The sequence below is a fragment of the Tasmannia lanceolata genome, unplaced genomic scaffold (assembly GCF_043159265.1).
Source record: "Tasmannia lanceolata isolate RefF3 unplaced genomic scaffold, GAP_Taslan_0.1 ptg000018l, whole genome shotgun sequence".
In the NCBI taxonomy this organism is placed as follows: Eukaryota; Viridiplantae; Streptophyta; class Magnoliopsida; order Canellales; family Winteraceae; genus Tasmannia; species Tasmannia lanceolata.
In genome coordinates, this window is record NW_027518695.1 from 19,561,320 (window position 1) to 19,587,462 (window position 26,143).

Consider the following 26,143-nt stretch of genomic DNA (forward strand, 5'->3'; position numbering starts at 1 on the left):
AGAAGGCGCGGAAGCGTGGTAGAATGTTATGGTCCTGAGTGGGGATTGCCTAGGTATGGGGCTGAGTGAGAAGCCTGGTATGGGACAAGTTTAAAGGGCCTTGCCTAATGCGTTCCATCAGCACTGGAGCTTTTGGCTTATTGATTAGGTACCTAACAGCTTTTCCCAACCTGATCCGAAAAAATGCCAACCCTACAAATGCCGAAATTGGGTTGAACCAGTCGGGTTCGGGTTGAGCTGGACCCAAGTTGCACCCCTAACCTCGCCAAGTCCTCCCCACAACAGTGGCATGAAAAATCTGCTCCTTGCTCTCAATTAATTCCAAGATGATCTTGCTCTCATCCAAGGCCCAAATGATTCTTACCTCGAAGGCAACATCTCAACATCAAGAGCGTGAAGCCGGTTCTTCAGTTCATCCGTAGTTCCTAATCCAATGGAGCATCATAATTCACCTCATAACAACCGACCTTCAGCTTCAAATGATTAATCTTGAGGACGATGAAACACCGGCTTACCAATGTTGCATGGGTTCGGATTCGCATGTCAGGATCCGACACGGATTCGACAAACCCCCAAAAGTAGAATTCGGTAATTTTTAAATAAAATAAAATTTGAAATATATATATATATATATATATATATATATAGAGAGAGAGAGAGAGAGAGAGAGAGAGAGAGAGAGAGAGATAATGTTAGCAGCTAGCTTAGCTGCTAACGTTAGCGTAAAACAAGGGTGGGTCCCACATTGTTGGGGGATCCAAAGCATTCATTTGGAAGGCCCCATCGTGGATGAGGTGTGTACCAAAAATCAGCTTCGTTGGATCATCATAGGATGTCCATTTGTGGGGGTGAAAATGGACAGATACTGTTTGTCCACTAATCTGCCCATTTTTTCACCCCACAAATGGACACCCTAAGATGATCTAATGGAGCTGATTTTTTATGGACACCTAATCCATGAAAGGGCCTTCCAAATGAATGCTTTGGATCCCCCAACATTGTGGGCCCGACCTTGTTTTATACTAACGTTAGCAGCTAAGATTAGCTGCTAACGTTAGCAGCAACCCTTTCCTCATATATGTATGTCTATGCATATATATTCATGAAAAAATTGAGCGTAGAAGATTGAGGTGAGTTTTGTATTAAGAGAGTTGAAGGAGGAAGGGAGTCAATGTTTGAGGGTCAAGGGGCTAGGGCTTCATTAAAAGTGTACGAGTTGTGCTTTCATATAAAAAAAAGTTAAGAATATACATTTAAAGGGAAAATATAGAGGATTCGCATTTCAAAAGAGACAACGATTAAACGGATTCACCCAAGGAAAACACGATTCGTGGGACACGGCTACGACAAGAATCCGAGTGTGTCCCACATGAATCCATGTCCGATTCGGATGCAGAGACATGTCGACACGGATTCTGCATAGGGGGGCAAAGAATCCATGCAACATAGCCGCTTACCCATCAAGGTATGGCCCGGTACCATACCTCGAACCATGCCTCAAAGTTTTTATATCTGTCCATCTGTTGCAAACCAACTTTGCAACCAAATTGGTTCGCAACAGAATTGATCCTCTTAGAGGGAAGATCACAACCTCTTGACCCATTTCTAAGTGGTCCAGTCCTTCGTGTGCAAAGACACAATTTGGAGATAAATTTCTTCATTTAATTACAGAAAGCTAATGAGTTTTTATATAATACACTCAAGAGATAAACATATAATACACTCAAGAGATAAACATAGAAAGATCTTGTAATAATAATGGAAATAACAAAATAATGATTAACCTAATCTTGACTAGTATCCATATCAATCCTAGTTGCTTAATCTACCCCCACCTGCCTAATCTACCATCCAATTAATCCAATGATCAGATCTTAGAAGATCAGATCTGATATATGCTCAATCCAAACTAATTTATTCCACTCCATTGGGACCCATCTAGGCACGTAACACCATCTCAACCATCTACGCATGTGATGCAAGAGGTCTTCCCACCACTGTTTCATCATAACATAGGGAATCAATATGCACAAGAGACACTCCCTTCACCAAATTTCACATTCGCATCCCAGCAACAAGGGGCACCTTCAGCACCATCCTTCACACTTTCACCCGAATTCTTCGGATCAACTGACAATGAGACCCACCTACCTGATTTGCTGGCCTGAACACTTTGATCGGGCCAAGCATCATATAATTCCTCCTAAATCAATTCTTCCTCCAAAAAAAATGAAGTTTGATAGCATGTGTCCCTTACTCCGTTACAAAAGCAAATCACATACATAGATTACATGAAATAAAATGTTGATACACTATCATGTTTTGATAATGGCGTTCCCAAAGACTTTTCTGATTGGCTGTGGATGGCTAATGAGATAAGTGTAAAAGAAAGAAGAGAGTGACAATATGAATATTAGAGACAGTAGATATCATTCTCCTTACAAGAAACTAGAAAAAACCTTCCTAAAGGCCCAAGCGGGTTCGCCTTTTTTTTAAAAAAAATTTGATATATGTACATGCACATCATACAATGAAAAGAATCATAACAGCAAAACAAATAATTTCCAGAGGTTGTGTGTGACAATCAATTCTATCACATTATGCAAGCATATATGTAGCAATGAGGTGGAAAGAGCCTACCTGTTTATGCAGAATACTGGTATAGACTTGATCTTCTATAAGTTTTCGTCACTAAGATCTCCCCAGCGGACATTGTGTCTAGCAGCAAGGTAATGCGCACCCACCGGCCCTCTGCTACCATATGGGTACAGCTCTGGCACAATCTTTTTCTCTTCCAAATCCTTTAACAATGGTGTAAAAAGTGCCCATGCCGCATCGAGTTCATCACTTCTAATGAAAAGTCGGCGCTCTCCTTCTATAGCATCGAGGAGTAGCCTCTCATATGCATCAGGTATTTCCTTTGGATACCTTTGATAAGACAAACCAACAGTGAGTCACAATTTTTTTCTTTTGTTTTGTAAAACAACTATGCATTTTTCAAAATCTAATAACCAAAGACATGGATATAGATGCAGATACGAGGAACAGAGAAACGACTGCATTTTTCGAAATATAATAACCAAAAATAAGTATAATATTTATTTTTCTTCAGGGTTTTTCTAAAGGGGAATGATCCAGTTTGGATCACCTATAACTACGGGTGAAAGTTAGGTTGGGCTAGCCTGAAAGTCATAGTAAGTAACCCACCTTGTGCCGGTATCTGGTCTGAGTTTAGACTTCTGGTTGGGCATGGCTATACCTGAGAAACCCAACCCACCTCATATACAAAGCTATATATATTAAACTTACTATTTTTCTATTTACAGGTAAATAAGAGTCGTAAGATATGTAGCACATAAGTGATATATATATATATATATATATATATATATATATATATATATATGTTAAATCAGCTCCATAGGATCATACCTCCACAAATTTGTCCATTTTTAACCTCTACAAATCAAAGGGTTGGGATGATCCTATGGAGATGATTTTTTGGGCGCACCCTATCTTTGTCAAGGTGCATCAAATGAATGGTTTGCATGCATCACCCAAACAACACGGGCCCCACTTTGTTTCAGGTCGACGGACCAAATAAGTTATCTGGTCGATCGACCAGAATCACTTTTTCATATATATATATATATATATATATATATATATATATATATATATATATATATATATAGAGAGAGAGAGAGAGAGAGAGAGGAAAAGGATTGTACGCTTGAGCGTATCAAGCTTATGGTACGCTCGAGTGCCCAATCACATGGGTCCCACAATTTTTGTGGTGATCCAAAGCATTCATTTGCAAGGCCCTATCATAGATAGGGTGTTTACCAAAAATCAGCTCCATTGAATCATCCTAACCCCTTCCAAAGTGGAGGGCAAAAATGGGTAGATTTGTGGACAAACAGTGTCTGTCCATTTTGACCTCCACAAAAGGATGGGTTAGGATGATCCTATGGAGCTGATTTTTGGTACACACCCCATCTATGTAAGGGCCTTTCAAATGAATGCTTTGGATCATCCTAACAAAGTGGGCCCACATGTGATTGGGCACTCGAGTGTACCATAAGCTTGGTACACTCGAGCGTACAATCCTTTTCCTTATATATATATATATATATATATATATATATATGAGGAAAGTGTTCCTGAGCTCGTGCTCAGATAAGTGGCCCCACATTTTTGGGGTGATCCAAAGCATTCATTTGGAAGGCCCTTCCATGGATAGGGTGTGTACCAAAAATCAGCCCTGTGGGATCATCCTAACTCTGCCATTTGTGGAGGGAAAAAATGGGCAGAAACATGGACAAACTGTCCATTTTCCCCTCCACCTTTGATTGGGTTAGGATGATCCTATTGATCTGATTTTTAGTACACACGCTATCCATGGAAGGGGCTTCCATATGAATACTTTGGATGCCCCAAAAAATGTAGGGCCACGTGTGTTTTTGAGCTCGAGCTCAGGAACACTTTCCTCTCTCTCTCTCTCTCTCTCTCTCTCTCTCTCTATATATATATATATATATATATATATATATATATATATAGGGAGCGAGGTTTCTGAGCTATAGCTCAGATAAGCTATCTGAGCAAGCCACTATAAATACACCATCTCCCATGTTCTTTGACTCTTCCAACCCATTCATTCCATAGAACCTCACCCTTTGACTCTTCCAACCCATTCATTCCATAGAACCTCACATAGATAGGGTGTTCCTAACAAACCATCTCCATACAATCATCCTAACTATTCAATCTGTACAAGCACAAAATGGACCATTTTCTAGACGTCCATTTTAAACCTCCACAAATCAACGCTTACCATGATCCTATGGAGATGATTTCTTAGGGACACCCTATGTATGTTAGGTCCTATAGAATCAAAATGTAACATAACCCAAACAACATAGCTACCTACCCTATTTATATGAGCTTGCTCAGATAAGCTATCTGAGGTATCGCTCAGAAACCTTTATATATATATATATATATATATATATATATATATATATATATATATATGTGTGTGTGTGTGTGTGTGTGTGTGTGTGTGTGTGCGTGTGTGTGTGTGTGTGATGCTAATGACGCAGTCAAGGCTCTTCTTTTTGGCCTACGATGGGCTTATGAGAACAACCTGCAATCTTTAACAGTGGAAGGGGACTCGACTAATGCAGTGGGTTGGGCTTCGGGTACTTCAAAGGGGCCATGGCGCCTTCAGGATATGATAGCGGAAGTCCTTGACCTCATAAGGGTGTTGCGCCCTAGAATTGAGCACCGGAGAAGATCAGCGAATGAAGAGGCGGATGTTTTAGCCAAAGCAGGAGTCCTAAAGGAGGAAACAATGGTTCTTACATCTTTGTAATCCTCTTAAGGATTGTACTTGGATTTTGACCCACTTTTGTAAAATGGCAGGGACAACTTGTTCCAACCACTATTCAATAAAATGTCAACTTTAAAAAAAAAAAAAATATATATATATATATATATATATATATGAGAAAACGGTTTCTACACACAAGCGTAGATAAGTTATCTACACACTAGCTTAAAATACAGTGGAGGGCATATTGTTTGGGTGATCCAAACCATTCATTTGATTGGCCCTCACATAGATAGGTTGTCCACAAAAAATCAGCTCCATAGGATCATCCCAACCCTACGATTTGTGGAGGTAAAATGGACATGTATAAACCTTCACAAATCTGTCCATTTTTTGCCTCCACTGTTCGAAGGGTTAGGATGATCCTATGGAGCTGATTTTTTGTGGACACCCTATCTATGTGAGGGCCAATCAAAAGAATGGTTTGGATCACCCAAACAATGTGGGACTTCACTGTATTTTAAGCTAGTGTGTAGATAATTTATCTACACTTGTGTGTAGAAACCGTTCTCTCTCTCTCTCTCTCTCTCTCTCTCTCTCTCTCTCTCTCTATATATATATATATATATATATACACACACACACACACACACACACACACACACACACACACACACACACATGGGAAAAGTGTCTGTGAGCTAGAGCTCATATAAGCTTATATGAGCTAGAGCTCACAAACATAGGGGGCCCACATTGTTTGGATGATCCAAAGCATTCATTTAATAGGCCCTCATATAGATAGGGTGTGCCCAAAAAATCAGCTTCACAAGATCATCCTAACCCTTCCATTTGTGGAGGTTAAATGGGTGGGTACAAACCTCCACATTGTTTGGGCCCCTTGTGTTTGTGAGCTCATATAAGTTTCTATGAGCTCTAGCTCACAAACACTTTTCCCTATATATATATATATATATATATATATATATATATATATATATATATATATATGTGTGTGTGTGTGTGTGTGTGTCTTAAAAAGTGATCTCTCTCTCTCTCTCTCTCTCTCTCTCTCTCTTAATAAATATTAGTGCCTTGCAAGTTGCAACATACTAATATTAAATGAAACATATCTCTCTTTTTAAATAAAGCGTTTGTTGATTTGCATTTTTCAGGCACATCAATAACGATAACCATTTGTTGATACTCATTATAGTTGTTCACCTGTTCACCAAGTATTGATGTTATGATCTTTTCCTTTTAGTGATACATTGATTTTTATGGTAGCACTTATGGTATTTGTAGACTATAGATGTATTCTTGTTTATCTTTTTTCATATTATACAACTATAAACTATGATGAAAAGGTGAGATTTTTTGGACCTTATTCATCGTTAGACACATGTCAATTTTTTTGTATTTTCTTCGGAACACACCACCCCCCCCTCCCCCCGCGCGCGCGAAACGGTTTCCCCTCCTTAAACATCTAAAACTCCACCTAGTCTCCTAATAAGATTTTATAAAATTTTCACCGAAATCCATGACCGTAATCAACATGTTTCCATTTCTAGGGCGATTAACATGCATACCGAAACTGACATTTAAAACCTTGAGATTAGCTCTATCAGTGTTACTTATCGGTTGAATCAGCGATAAGCCAGCGAATTAGGCCATACAAATTCTCACGGGCCCAAAAATAGTGATACACATGTTCCGACCAAACTTTTACATTTACATTCATTTTTAATGATTTTGACATATTTTGTGCAATTAAAATAATGATTTGATCATTTTAGCTTGATTTGTTAGATTTGTAGTATGTTGGCAAGCATCGGTTGCATGTCTGTCAAGTTCTTTATTAACTAAAATTGTTGAAATAATCATTTTAGCAAGAATAAGCCTACAGGCCCTACACACAAATCTAGATCAAAAAATGTAAAATATCAAACATAAAAGAAAGATAACTGTTAAAAATTTGAAGAAAAAATTATGAAAATTGTAAAAAAAAAGAAGTAATTAAATTGGGCACATAAACTCAACGCACATGGATCATTCTCAAAACAGGTACATCTACCTCAATAAGAGTTAAAAAATAGCATATGTTAAATAAAAATTAAAAAAAAAAACTAATATTGGTCAAGTCACTTAGTTAAAAATACCAAAATAATCAGGTATTGGTCGCATTTGTACGCAATTTGAATATACCACACATTAACATGAACTCGAGCTAAGAGCAGTATCACCGAGTCATGTTGCATATCTGTTGTTGATACTACGGCTACGAAGCACGGGTACTCTCTCGGGGGTCCCGTACCCATACCCCACACGTATGGGGTGCGGATACGCTCGGGTACGTCCCGGGTACGCACCCCAGAAAATTTTTTAAAAAAAAGAAACTTTTAAAAAAAAAAGAAACTTTTGTGATTCGGGTGCGTGTCGGGTGCGTTGGGGGTGCGCACCCGACGCACCTGACACGTTTAAAAAAAAAAAAAAACTTTAAGTAAAAGGGGTGTGTGTGGAGTAAAATGGGGGGGGTTTAAAACTTTAAAAAAAGTATAAATGCACGATTTGGGTTTTTTAAAAACCCTAACATATCTCTCTCTCTCTCTCCCTCTCCCGACGGCTCTCCCTCTCCCTCCGGCCCCGACGGCTCCCTCTCCCTCCGGCTCCGTCTCCGTCTCCCTCCGGCTCTCCCGACGGTTCCCTCTCCCTCCGGCTCCGGCTCCCTCTCCCTCCGGCTCTCCCTCCGACGGAACCTCCGGTATTTCTCTCTCTCTCTCTCTCTCTCTCTCTCTCTCTCTCCCTCTCTACTGCTCTCTCTCTCTCTCTCTCTCTCTCCCTCTCTACTGCTCTCTCTCTCTCTCTATTCCTCCCATTTTTTATTTTTTTTTCCTTCCTCAGATTATGGCAACCGATTGTGTTCCCCAAAACCTATTTCCTCAGATTAATAGGTTTAGGGCTGACAATCAGTTGTCATAATCTCCAAACTTAGGCCCTTTTCGTTTGAGATTTTGCCAACTGATTGTTTTTAAATTTTAATCAAACCTATTTAGGGCTGACAATCAGTTGTCATAATCTCCAAATAGGTTTTGGGCTTTTTCCTTTTTGGGAGCACAATCGGTTGTCAAAATCTGAAACGAACAGGGCCTTAAATCTGTGTATCTCTGTCTCTCTCTCTCTTTTTGGGGATTTTGTGAATCTGTTTTTTTGGGGATTTTGTGAATCGATTTTGAGTCCAAAAACAGATTATTGGGCCCTCTTTCTTTTGGATTTTGAGGACAGATTGTGAGTCCAGAGCAGATTTTTGGACTCAAAGTCTGTTGAATCTAATTTTGAGTCCAAGAATCAGCTTCGGACTCACAATCTGTTCTCAAAATCCAAATCTGATTTTTGGGTGCAATACATGTTGGCTGTTGAGAGTCCAAAACTGAGTTTTGGGTGCAATACCTGTTGACTGTTGAGAGTCCAAAACTGATTTTTGGGTACAATAACTATTGGCTGTTGGCTGTTGGCTGTTGAGAGTCCAAAACTGATTTTTGGGTGCAATACATGTTGGCTGTTGAGAGTCCAAAACTGATTTTTGGGTGGAATACCTGTTGGCTGTTGAGAGTTCAAAACTTATTTTTGGGTGCAAATACCTGTTGTCTGTTACTCTGTTGAGAGTCCAAAACTGATTTTTGGATGCAATACGCCAGTACCTGTTGAGACTTGAGACTTGAGAGTCTAAAATTGCTTCATTATAAATTTATAATTGCATTGCATTGGATTGCCATTTGCCATTTGCCATTTGTCATTTGCCACTTGCCTTTTGAATTTACATGGGTATGTTTGGTTGTGTAATGTGTATACAATTGTTTAATTTACATGGGTATGTTTGGTTGTGTATACAAATTTACAATTGGTGTTGCCTTGTAACCTTGTTTGTTTCAATTTGTGTAATTGAGAATTAGAGTCCTTTGTTTTGTTGGGTTGCAGCGTTGCGTACTAAAATTGTTTTTGTTGTTTAATAGATTTTAGAATGTCTTCATCCGGTGCTAGTAGCGCCGCCCAAACCGCACATACGTCTTCTACTGATGAAGATTTGTCGAAGCCTTTATGGAAGCATGTCTCTAGATTTGATAAAGATCCTAAGGGTGGAGGGAATGTGAGGTGGCAATGCAATTTTTGCAGTAAGAGCTTCAGTAGCTCCTACACAAGGGTTAGGGCGCACTTGTTGAAGATAGCGGGACAAGGAATCGGACCATGTTCTAAAGTGAAAGCAAGTGATCTACTTGCAATGCAAGGTTTGAGGAAGAATGCAAAGAGATTATGAAGCAAAATGCTCCCAAGAAAGTGCCATTGCCGCCATCGTCGAGTACTGGATCATTGGGTTGCACAAGTATGTTTGTGGCTCCAAGTTATGATTTGAAGAAGAGAAAGACAAGTGGAAATGTGAGTGCACTTGAAAAAGCTTTCAACATGGCGGCCCGTGATCAACTACATGCCGAGATTGCTAGGATATTTTACTCCGGTGGCTTGCCCTTTTACCTAGCAAGAAACCCATACTATGCTAGTTCCTACACTTTTGCCGCCAACAATGCACTTTCGGGGTATTTGCCTCCGAGGTACAACTTGCTTAGGACAACTCTACTTCAAAGAGAGAGGGCTAATATTGATAGGTTGTTGCAACCTATTAGAGACACGCGACTCACAGAGGAGGCTTTTCATTAACTTCATGGCGGTATCGGAAGGTAGAGCTATGTTTCTTAAGGCGATAGATTGTTCGGGGGAGACAAAAGACAAGCATTTCATTGCTAACTTATTGAAGGAAGTCATTAATGAGGTTGGACATGATAAGATTGTCCAGGTAGTTACCGATAATGCTCCAAATTGCAAGGCGGCCGGACAACTTGTTGAAGCTCAATTTCCTTCCATATTTTGGACCCCGTGTGTGGTGCACACACTCAATCTTGCTTTGAAGAACATTTGTGCGGCAAAGAATGTGGAAGTAAATCAAATTGTCTATGGAGAATGTAGTTGGATCTCGGATATTGCGGGAGATGTCATGCTAGTGAAGAATTTCATCATGAATCATTCGATGAGATTGGCCATATTCAACGACTTCAATAGTTTGAAGTTGCTTTCCGTTGCCGAGACTCGCTTTGCGAGTGTTATTGTGATGCTTAAGCGATTTAAACTCTTAAAGCAAGGTCTACAATCGATGGTGATTAGTGACAAATGGAATTGCTATCGAGATGATGATGTAGGAAAAGCAAAGTTTGTGAAAGAGAAGGTGTTGGATGACATTTGGTGGGATTCTATCGATTACATACTCTCTTTTACATCTCCTATGTATGACATGCTAAGAGAGTGTGACACGGATAAGCCTTGTCTTCATTTGGTTTATGATATGTGGGACACGATGATTGAGAAAGTGAAGACGGCAATCTATAGGAAGGAAGCAAAGAGAAAAGAAGAAGAGTCTAGCTTTTATGAAGTGGTGCAAGAACTTCTTTTTGATCGTTGGAACAAGAGCAACACTTCGCTTCATTGCTTGGCTCATTCATTGAATCCAAGGTTAGGTAACTTCAAATTTTATTTAGATTAATAGTTATGTTCATTGTAAACTTTATTTCCTACTTTTAACATGAAACTAAATTATTTTTTCTATTCTTAAAGGTATTACAGCGAAGAATGGTTTAGTGCCGGTTCAAATCGTGTTCCTCCACATAAGGATACAGAGATTTATGCAGAGAGGGTAAAGTGCCTCAAAAGGTACTTTCCCAATTCAGCAGATCGCACGAAGGCTAATGTGGAGTTTGCCCACTTCTCTATGAAGTCTGGATTATTCAATGACGTTGATTCTATCAATGACCGAGCTACTTTAGAGCCTCATGATTGGTGGGCTGTCCACGGTACGTGTGCTCCTATGTTTCAAAGCTTAGCTTTGAAGCTTCTTATGCAGCCTTCGTCTTCATCTTGTGCCGAGAGGAATTGGAGCACTTACTCCTTTGTGCATTCTTTGAGAAGGAACAAGATAACTCCACAACGGGCTCAGGACTTGGTTTTTGTTCATAGTAATCTCCGTCTTCTATCAAGACGATCTCCACAGTATGCACAGGGAGAGACGAGGATGTGGGACATAGGTGGAGATTCATTTGACTCTTTTGAGGATGTTGGGGTGCTTGAAGTTGCTAGCCTTTCACTCGATGAGCCGGATTTGGAAGCCGTTGTTTTTACCGATGATGTAGATGATGATATTGGAGATGAGGCGACGGACATTGTATCTAATGAATGATGCGATCGTAACATTTTGTACTTAAAGTTGGAACTTATGAAATATGGAGTAATATTAGATTTTGCTATTTTGCTGATGTTAATTGTAATTTGATTGTTCTTTAATTGTTTTTAATTTTTATAAATATATAATAAAATAATAAAAAATATTATTATATTTAACGTACCTGAACGTACCCGCACCCGGGTTTTTTGGAAAATCACGTACCCGCGTACCCGTGTCGTGTCGTACCCCGCACCCGTACCCGTGCTTCTTAGTACTACGGATACAGAGCTAATACACCTTTGATTTTTGGTGCACAATGGGGTCCTCAGAATCTGATATGTATCAACCAACCATGAGTATGATATAAAATTTGCAATCTAATTGTGTTGGCATTTTGGGAATAAATGGTCAATAGGAAAAGAAGCCCTGGACCTAGATGGTCAAGAAATAGGGGTACAGAGGAAGAAACGAAAAGAACAACACTAAGACATTATAAGAACTACAACATCAAGGAGGCAAAAAAAAAAAAAAAAACCCACTCCTATCAAGCCCCGATCTGGCCAAATGGTCCGCTTCACTATTAGCAGATCTCCTGATGTAGTGGAAATCAACAACTCATGTGATGGAAATCAACATCATGTCCCTCTGTCCAATCGTGAATTACTTCGATGGCATCCACAAACCTCCAAGGGTGGGGATTCCTTGGATCATCCATCTAATTACATCAAGGGGGTTGCATTCAACAATCAAACAATACAAAAGACAGGAATCAATGCACCGAATACCATGCAAAACCGTTGTAACTTTCATCTCGTTGGAGTTTGAATCCAATAGGGATGAAGAAGGCCCACTTAGTGACATCCATCTCATCTCTGACAAGTCCCACTCTAGCAGGTCCAAGATTTACAATACTAGAGCTGTTGAAATTCAGCTTGACCCCTTCCTGGATCTGGAGGGGCACACCTTGGAGAAGGAGCATCCGTTCACTCATTACTGGAACAAAACTCTCTCCAAAAGTATCTTAGATCATAGTTAGGGATATTTCTAAAGCAAGGTAAGATCTTAACCCGCATGATAGCTATGAATATTATCTTCAAAACATATAGCGAGGGCCTTTGGAGGAATTTTTAAAATGCTATCATTCATTTCCTTCCAAACAACCTAGATAGTACTAGAAGGACAACTTTCCACAAAATTCTCCCATTAGTAGGCCAAGGAGCGAAAGCTCTCAACTATCAAGCAACTCAGCAGTCCGAAAAGGGAAGGCACAAGACACCCTAGATCTCCTTAGAATGCGGCTTCATATGTCTCTGGTGAACCTGCAATGCAAAATAGGTGATCTACATATTCACCCGCCTAAGGCAAAGAGCACAATCATCAACGATGAGAAACAGTCAGTTGCGGAGAAGGTCCACCGTTAAGATCTTGTCAAGGAATGATGTCCAAGCAAAAGCACGTACTCTAGGCGGGAATGTTCCACACTCTGTGCAAGGCAAAGGGAGGAGAAGCAGGTGCAACATGGAGGTAGAAGGATTTTATGCTAAAGACCTCGGTAGAGATCCAAATCCAAACCCTTTTGTCGTTTCCTTGATAAAATCATGCTCTAAAGTATTTAGAAACACTGCAACCTATCAATTTCTCTGTCGAAAAATTTGTGCCAGAGCCTAACTTTCTAAGAGATATGATTGTCAATCCGCTCGAATGCATTTTGGATCAAGACGTCTTTATCACTGGCCATAATGTGCGGTCAGGAAATACTCCACAAGCGAGACATTCTTGCACTTCTTTCACCACATAACCATCTAGAACCTAACTCTCTCTCTCTCTCTCTCTCTCTCTCTCTCTCTCTCTCTCTCTCTCTCTCACACACACACACACACACACACCTCACGAAGCAGTACCAACTTGGAAGCCATGTCACACCTACGCTTAGGTGACTTAGGTGGAGCATCCGAAGTGGTTTTGTAATAAATGCTTGGAAGACTTTTTCTACAACTAACTCATTTATTAGTCATAGTAAGTTGCATTTCATTAAGAGATTTAGTAAGTTGTGTTTCATTAACCAGTGCCCAGTAAGTGGTATTTCATTAACCAAGTCTCGTAAGTTGTATCTCTTTAAGTCTAGTAAATTGTAATGTTGAGAATTGTAGTAGTTAATGTTGTAAAGAGATTCCTATGTGTAGTTAATGTTGTGTAGGTATCCCTATGTAAAAGTTCTATAAAATGCATTGTAGGAGATGGAGTGGGGGATTTTGGACATTTTTATATTATTGATAACATATCAATTTGGTTGAGCATTGCTCTCGTTTCCTTTTTCTTCTCTTGGTTGTGTTCTTGTATTCTACTTTCTTCTTCTCCCCTCTTAAGAACTCGCATCATCTAACATCAGAGCCAATGTTACTCTCTCGGGCTAGCTTCAATTTAGTTTCTTTTCATGACGGCACGAAGAGGTAGAGAAAGACATGGTAACCAAATGATGGACGATTTGCACTTCAAGCACTTCAAAGACAAGTTGAGCAACTTATTATGCAACTTGAACGCCAATAAGCTCATAGTGAGCGTGGTGGATCAAGCTGTGGAAATTCTAGTGACGAGTTCTATGTGAATCCCACATATGATGAGGAAGGTGACATACGACCATGGTTTGAAATTTCAGTTTCGGCTAAAATTTCGGACTTATCCTAGACCGAAATTTAAGCTGAAATCTCGAAATTTCGGGCGAAGGTATTGGCTAACGAAAAGCCGGATTTTAGGATGAAATTTTGATCGAAATTACCGAAATTTCGGGTAGTTTCGGTAATTTCTATCAAAATTCTTTAACGGAATTAAAAATTATTATTTTATTATAAATTTCGATGAAATTCCCAAAATTTACTAAATTTCGAATGAAATTTCGAACGAAATTTGGTAAATTTCGGGAATTTCGGTTTCAGTACCTTTTCGTTTAAGTCCTCACCGAAATCTGATTCGGATTTCGGTCGAAATTTAAAACCATGCATACGACACGAGAAGATTGAACCCGAGGAAGGTGAGAGCTTAGTGATCTAAAGAGAACTTGCCACAGCAAAGGTTAATTCCAGTGATGATTGGCTTCATTCCAACATTTTCAAGACTCGATGCAAATCTCATGACAAGGTATGTACCATTGTGATTTGTTGAAGTATAAGTGATTAAATAACACTAACTCTAACAACTTAAGCATTTGGAGTAATTGCTTGTTTCATAAGGTATCAGAGCCATTGCCTCATGGCAGGTCTTGGGTTCAAAACCCAACAACTCTTTGATATTGAAAATCCATGTGTACGGCTAACCCAAAAGATGGGCCACACGTGAGGGGGAGTGCTGAAGTATAAATGATTAAATAACACCAACTCCAACAGCTTAAGCTTTTGGAGTAATTGGTTGTTTCACATGTTTGAGAACATTGTATCTCATGAAATGATGAACATGCTCAGGCTTCAAACCGAACCCCATCCAAAGCCCTATCGGATTGCATGGTTTAAGAAGGGTAATGAGGTAAAAGTTACAAAGCGATGGTTGGTTTCATTTTCTAGTGGTAAAAATTATCATGACCGAGTTTAGTGTGATGTGGTTCCTATGGATGTTTGCCACATACTCCGAAAAAGGCCATGGCAATATGATAGACATGTCACCTATGATAGACGTATAAACACATACACCTCTAAGATGGGAAAATTAGAAATTGTTCTTTTGTCTAGTAAAGAAAAAAAGGTACCCAAATCTTTACAAAAGGAGGGTAGAAATTTTCTCACTCCATCGAAGTTTGCAAAAGAAAGTGAGAGTAGTGGTATTGTGTACATGATAGTTGCTCAAGGATTGGAAGTCTTTCAATGTGCCTAGAGAGTTAGAACCTCTCTTGGAGGAATTCAAGGATGTTACTCAGGAGTGACCCAATGGATTTCTCCTCTAAGAGACATTCAACATCAAATAGATTTGATTCCCGGTTCTAATCACCCTACTAAAGCTCACTACCATATGAGTCCTAAAGAACATGAAGAGTTGAATACGCAAGTCATGGAATTGTGGAAGAAATGTTACATCAAAGAAAGCATAAGCCCTTGTGCAGTGCCGGCTTTATTAACTCCAAAGCAAGAATGAAACATGGCGTGTGCGTGGACAACCATGCCATGTACCGAATCATTATCAAATACTAGTTTTCCATTCCAAGAAATGATAATATGTTTGACATGCTTGTCGATGCAAAGATATTTTCTAAGATTAACCTTAGAAATAACAACCATCAAATTCGGATCAAGCAGGATGATGAATGGGAGACCATTTGGCCTCTCCAATGCTCAAGTACCTTCATGCAGAATGAATCAAGTCCTTCGTCCTTTCAGTGGAAAGTCTCTTGATGTTTATTTTGATGTTATTCTTATTTACGTCATGATAAAAGTGATCATGTAGAGCATTTGAGGGTCTTTCTAACCACTTTGAGACGTGAAAACTCTATGTAAACCTCAAAAAGAGTTCTTTCATGAGAACTAACATAGCTTTCTTAGGCTTTGTATTGACTTCCACATGAATTAAAGTGGATGATGAGAAGATCAAAGTTGTACAAGAATGGCATATACCAAAAAGCTTGAAAGAAGTGAGGACTTTCCATGGATTGACTTCATTTTATCGTCGGTTAATAAGAAATTTCAGCACTATATCAACCCTTTGACGGATTGCATGAAGAAAGATTAATTCGAGTGGACAATAGAGGCTAAAAAGAGTTTTCAAGTTGTCCAGTGATGTTGTGCTTGCTTTGCCGAACTTTGAGAAGATGCTCGAGGTTGATTGTGATGCCTCTCACATGGGCAATGACGAAGTACTTAGCCAAGAAGGTCATCCCGTTGCTTTCTTTAATGAGAAACTCAATGAAGCAAAGAAGTACCCTACCTATGATATGAAATTTTATTCCCTTGTTCAAGCACTTTGGCATTGGCGATCCTATCTTATTCAAAGGGAGTTTATTTTAAATTCCAATCATGAAGCACTCAAGCACATCAACAATCAAGGAAGCCTAAGCCAAAGACATGCAAAATGGGTTGTTTGCATACAAGAATATACTTTTGTGTTAAAGCATAAGAGTGGAAAATGCAACCAAGTGGAGGATGCTCTTAGTAGAAGAGTAGCTCTTCTTAATTTCATGAGTGTGCAACTTGAAGGGTTTGGCACCATTAAAGACATGTATGCCAATGATGAAGAATTTGCTAAAATTTGGAAGCTTTGCAAAGAAGGGCAACATGAAGATTATCTTCTCCAAGCTGATTTTCTCTTTAAGGGGATTCACTTATGCATTCCAAATTGTTCCCTCAGAGAACATGTTATTAAAGAGTTACATTTAGGAGGTTTAGGAGGACATCTTGGATGAGACAAAACCGCTTTGCTAGTGAAAGAGAAATATTTTTCGCATACCATTTGACAAGATGTTACCTGTTATGTGAAGAGGTGCCGAACTTGCACAGGACATACATAAAACACGGTTCCTACAGTCTGACTATCACTTCCTACGACTCCATGGGAAGATGTTGGATGGATTTTGTAGTTGGCTTGCCAATAACTCAAAGAGGTAATGATTCTATTTTTTGTAGTTGATGATCGCTTCTCTAAAATGGCTCATTTTATTCCTTGCAAGAAGACAATGGATGCTTCCTATGTAGCTAATCTTTATTTCAAAGGGGTGGTTAAGCATCAATATATTCCCAAATTCATTGGACAGGGATACTAAATTCCTTAGTCATTTTTGGAGATGTTTGTGGAAAAGAATTGGTACTAGCTTGCTTTATAGTAGTGATTATCACTCTCAAACCGATGAACAAACCAAGGTTGTGAATCGAACATTGGAAAATTTGCTTAGGAGTTTGGCGGCAAAGAGACCCAAGCAATGGGATATGATGCTTCCTCAAGCGAAGTTTTCTTATAATTATGTGGTGAATCATTCCACCGGCAAGAGCCCATTTGAGGTAATATATAGAAAAGCTCCAAAACACTATCTTGGTATTGCACCCATTCCTAATCTATCATTGTCAAACAAGAAGGCTGAAGATTTTGTTACCACCATAGCAAGAATTTATAAAGAGGTGATGAAGAATCTTGAAGAAAGTATCGAGAAGTATAAAAAATCGGCCATACTCATCGCCAAACAAAAATCTTCAATGAAGGTGATCTTGTGTAGGTTTATTTGAAAAAGGAATGTATCCCTCCGGTTAATATAACAAGCTCAACAAGAAGAAGAGTGGTCCATGCTGAATTCTCAAAAAGTTCAATGACAATGCGTACAAGATTGATTTCCCTTCAGATATCAACACTCACCCAACTTTCAATGTTCAAGACTTGACAACATATCATGGAGAGTTTGATCAGAACTCATGGGTTCTTAGCCGGAGATGATGATGCAGTGCCAACTTGACAGCCATGTCACGCCTAGGTGGCTTGGGAGGAGTATTCAAGGTTGTTTTGCAATGAATACGTTGAAGACTTTTTCTATAACTACCTCATTTATTAGTCATAGTAAATTATATTTCATTAAGAGGTTCAGTGAGTTGTGCTTCATTAACTAGTGCCTAATAAGTTGTATTTCGTTAACTAAGTCTAGTAAGTTGTGTTTCTTTAAGTCCGTCTAGTAAGTTGTGGTGTTGAGAATTTTAATAGTTAATGTTGTGTGGAGGTTCCTATATAAGAGTTCTTTGAATGTGTTGTAGGAGATGGAGTGGGGGATTTTGGACATTGTTATATTATTGATGATATATCAATTTGGCTTAGCATTGCTCTTGTTTCCTTGTTCTTCTCTTGGCTGTGTTCTCGTGTTCTACTTCTTCCCTCTTAAGCACCTGCATCACTCCCTTGTACACTCAGAATCTTATACCTTCTAGGAAAGATGCAATTTAATAAGGACGCAAATTTTCAACCTAAACAGAGCATCTTGCAAATACATGGTACAAATACTTAAATAGGTTACTACTCTGCAATCTGATGAGTGGGAGAAGCTTAGGACCAAATGGCAATCTATGGGGTAGAGAAATGTGTTTATATACAAATCTTCATTTTAATGGATAAGACCATTTTGAAAAAGAACTCTACAAACAGTAAGCAACTTTTCAATCTAATGAGTGGAGGAATAATTTTGGGAATGTAAAAAACAATCACTTGGGTTCCTAGGTTTCAAACTAGTTGGTAGGGACATTAAGGTAATCAATTGTGAATTTAATTAAATGGAGCAAGAAATTTTGAATCTCACTGGGGTGGGCATTTCGTAAATAAAGGTATAAAACATATAGAAGTTTTGCAGTATGACAGGTTTAGAGCTTATATAGATAGGCCTATCAGGAGAGATGTGGTATAAGGCTCTGATCCCCACCTCATCGGAGCTCCATCGCACCAAAATCAGTCATTCAATTTTTGTAATATGATGGGGTTAAAAATAAAAGAAAGCATGGTCGATGTCGGTCAGCAAGAATGCTTAGGCTTTTTGTGCAACTAGCTCCCTAGCAATTGAAGTTAGATCATGAAGCATGATGGCTTGGGGGACAATTGATGAACAAAGATTGTATGATTGAAATAGAAGAGAAATAGTGATTTTTAGAAGAAAATTAGAACTTCTAAAAATGAAAGGAAAGGAGTTGTGGCCATCATGAGCATCACGGCCATGTCTAAGAGCGATGGAAGTCACATCCACGCAAGAGTAAAAGCTTTTAATCTTTATTTCATTCTATCATTCTTCAAAAACATACAAGGCTTTCTCTTTTAAGAGATGAGAGGTTCTGGTAGTTACATAACTACATGGAGCTCTCCCTTTAAAAGAGAGAATGACACAAGGTAATGGGTGGTTTTGTAGGACAATTACTTGGGACTTTCTCTTTGTACAATGAGTAGTTCTGGAAGGGCATAACTACCTAAGGCTCTCTCCTTAAGAAAAAAAGACCGACACATGACACCCAATGATTGTCTACATACATTATTACAAACATACAACCATGGTTTAAAATTTCGGTTTCGGTAACCGTTTCGGACCCCACCGAAAACCAAAATTTCAGCGAAATCCGAAATTTCGGTCTGAAATTTGGTAATTTGGTTCGAAATTCCGGAATTTCGGACAAAATTCTGAAATTTCGGCCGAAATTTTGTAACACTTTTTTAAAAAAATAAATAATGGCATTTAATCGAAATTTCGGACCGAAATTACCAAAATTACCGAAATTTCGGACCAAAATCCAATGGCGAAAAATGAAATTTCGGAAAATTTCGGTTTCAGTCCCCACCGAAATCCGAAATCCGAAATTTCCGAAATTTTGGATTTTAGTCGAAATTTAAAACCATGCATACAACATAAATAAACACCAACAAAAAGAAATGGTTTTCGTGAGTGATGGTACCCCCATCAGATCACATCATCTATAATTATGTAGTAGTATAGGTTTCCTAAGATCGAGCCCATAACACAACTAGGCGGTGCCTTGTGTCTCAACCTAGTCATGTTTTAGGCCCCAGCTTACCTACTGACCAAATCAGTGTAGATGTACGAGATTTTTTTTAATCTAAGCTTAGCATTTAATTAAGATGGCGTATTACTGAAGCATTGGCATTATATTATAATGTATAATATATATTAACCATGATAACCTCTACTTTTTTTTCAGCACACAACCATGACAATAAAAAAAATGGTTTCCTTGTTTAGATGTATTGGTTTGAACTTTCCACATTGTATCCCTTGCTGTAACTGTTTTTGTCCCTTCTAGGGATTATAAGGATAAATGGATAAAGCATTTTTCAGGTATTAATTATGCTATTCTTCAAAAAAGATCCAAGAGAATACTGAAATAAGGAGGTCACCCTCACAAGTAACAAGAAGGGAATGCATAGCAACATCTCTAAACAACAATGTATTTCTGATAGTTTCTCACCTTGTAGAGTAAAGTAGATTCAGATTACTACGATCTAGTCTCATGCCTAGTCCTGGAATCTTATTGTTGATCTTCAGATATATGGCTTCATCAGGTTGTACTCGAATCACGAGCTCATTTGTCGCTTTATCTAAATCCGTTCCGAAATTCCTCTTAAACAAGTTACCTGGTACATGCCTAAACTGAACTCGAATTTCAGCTCTGTATTCTCAATGCAACAACATTTACAGTCACCCACTAAACACAATCAATATAAAACAAAACCGGGAAATATAACGAGATAATTAAGTCTAATAAATAAATAAATATAATCATACCGCCGGGTATGCAGGGCTTTGCCGGCTTTCATCAAGAAAGGCACCCCATCCCACCGTGCATTATCAATGAAAAGAGCAGCCGCGGCAAATGTGGCGGTAAGGCTATCATTTGGCACAGTTGGGTCATCTATATATGCTGGATAAGTTCTTCCACCCCTTATATGGGCCTTATACTGTCCAACTATTACATCATCAAGCTTAAGTTGCCTCATTGATCGCAAAACTTTCACCTGAACACGCACCATATCCAATATAAGAAAATAAATTCATGGAATTTCTGCCGTAAAGGTTTAATTTCAAGAACCTTTTCATTCCTAATGTCCTCCGCATCCAAACTGACAGGTGTCTCCATCGCAAATAAAGCTAAAATTTGAAGGAGATGATTTTGCATAATATCTCGGATAATTCCATAGTTATCGAAGTATCTGTAGATGAGAAGGAACCCGGTAAGATCTTCACCAAAAACACAACTAAATTATCTAACAAGAGGGATTTTTTTTAGTTTTTTTTGTTAACTTACCCGCCTCGACCCTCTGTTCCAAAATCTTCTGAGAATATGAGTTGCACATTCCTGATATACTGCCTGGACCATAGTGGTTCAAAAACAAGGTTGGAGAAGCGAAGCACCGAGAGATTCTCAACAAGTTCCTTGCCCAAGTAATGATCAATCCTACATGTTAAAGTATAAAAGATTAAATAATGCCATCTCCAACAGCTTAAGCTTTTGGAGTAATTGGTAGTTTCACATGGTATTAGAGCAAAGGTCATGGGTTCAAAACTCCTTGATATTAAAAAATCACATATAATGGCCAAACCAAAAGAGGGGCCACACGTGCCATGTGTAGGCCAACCCTAAAAAGAGGGGCCACACCCACACGTGAGAGGGGAGGGTGTTAAGGTACAAAAGATTAAATAACGCCATCTCCAACAGCTTAAGCTTTTGGAGTAATTGGTTGTTTCACACTACACAACAATAAAAGTGCAGCATTATTTCTTATTAATATTGTAGTAACTGAAAAAAAAGAAATGTTTCTATTTTATAAATAGGGAAAATATGTATCAATTTCTCCAGGCATCACATAGTATACCTGAAAATTTGGTCCTCGGTTAAGTACTGCTTTAGACATCTCGTCAGCTCTCCAGATGACTCTGAGTCACGACCAAATGGCTTTTCAACAATAACCCTAGTCCATCCAGTTGGAGAGGAAGAGCAACGACTAGCACATCTCACTGCGTCTACAAATATATTTGGAGGAATGGAGAGGTAAAATAACCTATTCGGCAGTCTCCCAACCTGAAAGAATGTTAGAGATCAAAATGTAGCAGGTTCGCAATTGCAGTAAAACAAAAGGATTTCTAAAAACACAAGGCTTTAAAAGTCCAGTTGCACCAAGCTGAGCATTCTTGACCTAATATAAAATAAATATACAAATACAAAGGTGAAAAGTATGGAGTTCTAAGAGTGAACTGGATGGAATCCAGTAAGGATTTCAAGAGAATCCACATGGGGTTTCCTGAATTAGAGAAAATAGCTAATTTTAGCTCCTGGAAAAATGGAATGGCAAAGATCTGATCGTTGATTCTCTTCAAAATTTTAGGACGTACTAGGAATGACACTTTTGAAACATAATAGCAAGAATTGAGATCAATATGATTACAAATGATCAAATATGGGTGATCTTTCCAAATCTACAGAATTTACCAATACTCATATCTAGATTGAAGCATAGATCAAAATGTTACCGTTGAATCAGGCAGAGAGACTCGAGTATTTGGGTCGGTTATAGGCTAGGCAAAAATTGTGAATTTTAAATCAGATCCATCTGTGAGATTAACTGCTTTGGTACTATTTGCATAAAAGCGACAGACAAATAATTGAAGATTAAAGAACAAGAAGAAGAAAGGAACAGATTGAATAGTAAAGAAACTGGATGATTGGAAGTAGAAGAAAATAAGAGATTAAATAAGGAAAAATGCAACTTTTCTAAGAACGGATAGGAGTTACGGTATCGGACAACTGACCAACCAAAGGCATCATACTAACGGCATGGTCACGAGCCATCACACCCATGTCTTCGAAGATGGGAAAATGTTTCTCATTGAACACTCTGCCCAGCCCTCTGTAAACTAGTAGGTGCAGTGCTGGCAAGATGTCCAATGCCACATGTCAGCTGCTAAGAGTCACCGGCCACGGGCTCTGTTGGTGTGAAATTGGTGATGGATAACAAGTTGAAGAGGCATCGACATGAGCAGTCAATCTGGTCAATTGGTTTTTGAGATAACTTGCCCATTTAATTAGTAACGGAACGAGTAAGGCTAAGGTGGGATTTACAGTGAGAGATGGCATGCGAGGGACAATTGGACTTAGTGATTGGTAAAATTCCTCAAGGGTTGGTATCTTAGATAGGAGAATATGAATGATAGGAGAATGGAATTTGAGGGAAAAAACACGCTACAAACTTCAGAGAAATTTCTCTCCAACCGAAAGTCTAATATTTCTCATGAAAGTCACTCAGCGAATGAGAAAGTTTGAAGGAAATGCATGGAAAAAGTAGTTGTTGAGAATTTGAGATTCCTTGGCTTAAAATGTTGGCATTAGAAATCAACCAAAATATTTCATAAGAATCATCCACCTCCGGACTCAAGGCAACCATTATGTTACAAAGCTACATGAAGACTAGTATAATAGCAGATAAACCATACCATGTGGCTGGAACAGATACAGGAATAACATACTGTTTTAGTATGCTTGCTTAGAGATACGTAATTCCCATGTTACACTTCAGTATGTACAATCATTTAGGATGTGTGTGAGTGAACATCAAGATTACAATTTGGGAAAGTAAATGAAAGTAAAACTCATTCTAACATTAATCGATTATAAATCTGTGTTTGCTAGGTCATGCAGTAAACTAACTGCAATCCAAAAAGGCACAAATTGCAACCAAATTGAAGTTTGGATGTACATTCAGTAATACACTTAAGTGTACAGTTAGTATACAAGTAGCTTGCAGGTGGTTTTATTCTCTATGTACCCACTGGCCAAGCTAATAAGATGAGTTATAGTTTACCACGATAATCCTCAAATTGATAGAACTCAATTAACCATGATGAAATTCATGACCATTAGAACCAATCCACTCCTTGTTGTTGCATTATAACCAGGAGAAAAGATTGGAAAATAGCTCCTACGCTGATCATAAAACCCGAGTCATATAATTGATCTAAGGTAAAGATACTGCTGAAATATTCAAAACAGGCATATACACACGCGCATATTGAGATGAAGCTACAACGAGCGAAGAGCAAAACACGACTATTAATGATATTTGTTTCTACCGTGACAAACATGGAACGGGTAGAATAACAGATAAATAGAACAAAATTCCAAAATCCCAGAATGGTTAGACCCATTACCTCTTTCTCTTTAAGTTTTAGGTCTAACTCTGAGAAATTTTCCTCGGAGTTGTATTGACCGGAATGGTAAAAGCATCTCTGCAAGAACTGATCCATCTTGGCGCTGCAATTTTCCCTGTAAACCAGACAAAAAGTAAATAATAGGAACAGAAGGTTGAATAAGTATAAGCACCCCAATCAAGTATGACCGTCATTCAACAGGGGAATTCAAATAAGAAAAGACAATGGGCTGAATTCCAAAGATAGATAATATCACAAGCACAACATCAAGAAGTCAGAGATTAATAAAGAGAATTCCCAAAGAGAAATGCAATATTAAGATCTGGAATAAAACTAAAGACCCTGCGAAATAAGAAAATGATACTAGGGAATTTTAACTTGAGAATAATACCTCTGGTCAATTCTGCAAGTCAGGGTTTTGCTAATCATATCCCTCAGCTCTTCATCGGTCAAATTACTACGAGCATAACCAAAAACTGTAAAATTCTGCGTAAACAAAAGACCCAAATCGAAGCAATTCAGACATAATTAGACCAAAATATCAACAAAAAAGGAAATAAATAATGGGAACCAAACCTTGGGCAGATGTTCTTCATAGAAAAGTGCAAAAAGAGCGGGAAATCCAAGCATTTCAGATATCATTAGACCAAAATATCAACAAAAAAGGAAATAAATAATTGGGAACCAAACCTTGGGCAGATGATCTTCATAGAAAAGCGCAAAAAGCGCGGGAAAGATCTTTTTCTTGGCAAGGTCCCCAGAGGCTCCAACAACAGTGATACTGATAGTAGATTCAGTTTTCTCTGATTCAGAGGAGGAAACTGTCACATCTTTCTTTTGATTCTCAAGAGGTTCTTTCAAACCTAATCCAAAAACCCATTGCAGGCATACCCATAGAAGGACAATCAAATGACCCATTTGAGAAGAACACAAGAGTGCACCAATCAAGCAAGAAAAAACTCATTTGAAAATTTAAGAAAAGCACAAGAGTGCTCAGAAAAAACCCATTTGAGAATTTGAGAATTTGAGAAAACACAAAGAGTGCACCAATCAAGCAAGAAAAAAACCAATTTGAGAATTTGAGAAAAAACACGAGTGCACCAATCAAGCAAGAAAAAAAAAACCCATTTGAGAAATTGAGAAAAACCCAAAGAGTGCACCAATCAAGCAAGAAAAAAACGCATTTGAGAATTTGAGAAAAAACACAAGAGTGCACCAATCAAGCAAGAAAAAACCCATTTGAGATTAGACTGTAATAACTCTTACATAAACAGGTACAGAAAGTAAAGGGGTCAAGCCATAAAAGCAAACCCGTTTGGTAAAAAGGAATGCATAACCAGCAAAGCAAAGAAACAGACAAAAAATAATTAGCCCAAAAGAGGAACAGAAAAAAAAAACCTGCCTTCTTGAAAAGAAACAGCATTTAGTGGGTACCCATTTGAGGATTTGATTTGCAACTCTCTCCTGAAATGGGCATTTGCACGAATTTGAAACACGGGGCTGTTATTCCTCTTTGTTGAGAGTAGTCTTTGAGAAAGGTTTTTCTCGTGTTTGAAGGAAGAGGGTGGAATGGTTGGAGAAGAACATGTAGCCATCCAATTGGGTTTGTAGAAAAACTTTCAATTTTTCTTGGAGAAACAAAAGAACCATGCAAAATCTAGCAAGATGGTGAATTAGTTCAGAGAGAGAGAGAGAGAGAGAGAGAGAGATAGAATTAAATCTGAGATTATCCCCTTTGGCATACATTGACTGTGAGCAAAGATAAGAACGAGTAGTCCACTTTCAAGTGCAAAAAATCTGATCTATTAGATGGTTAGTATTGCCCAATTAAATTAGTTTTTGAGGATGGCAATACAAGTTAGGGCCATTTAAGAGATAGGCACCACCATAATAGGCGAGG

At 38.5% G+C, this 26,143-nt stretch overlaps 1 protein-coding gene across 2 annotated transcripts; it reads right to left on the reverse strand.

Moving 5' to 3' along the window:
• Window positions 1–2,382: 2,382 nt before the first annotated feature.
• On the reverse strand, window positions 2,383–26,143 carry LOC143849903 (glucose-6-phosphate 1-dehydrogenase, chloroplastic-like). 2 transcript variants are annotated; one of them, XM_077359196.1, is made up of 10 exons: window positions 25,646–26,143; window positions 24,934–25,046; window positions 24,635–24,729; window positions 24,244–24,358; window positions 21,915–22,120; window positions 21,347–21,496; window positions 21,131–21,251; window positions 20,827–21,056; window positions 20,510–20,710; window positions 2,383–2,928 (listed from the first exon to the last, which is right to left on the reverse strand). In XM_077359196.1, exons 1-10 carry the CDS (start codon window positions 25,836–25,838, stop codon window positions 2,676–2,678), a joined length of 1,677 nt encoding a protein of 558 aa, XP_077215311.1. In that variant the 5' UTR covers window positions 25,839–26,143; the 3' UTR covers window positions 2,383–2,675. The 2 variants fall into 2 exon arrangements, with proteins under 2 accessions (XP_077215311.1, XP_077215310.1); XM_077359195.1 differs by having other exon boundaries at window positions 24,934–25,106.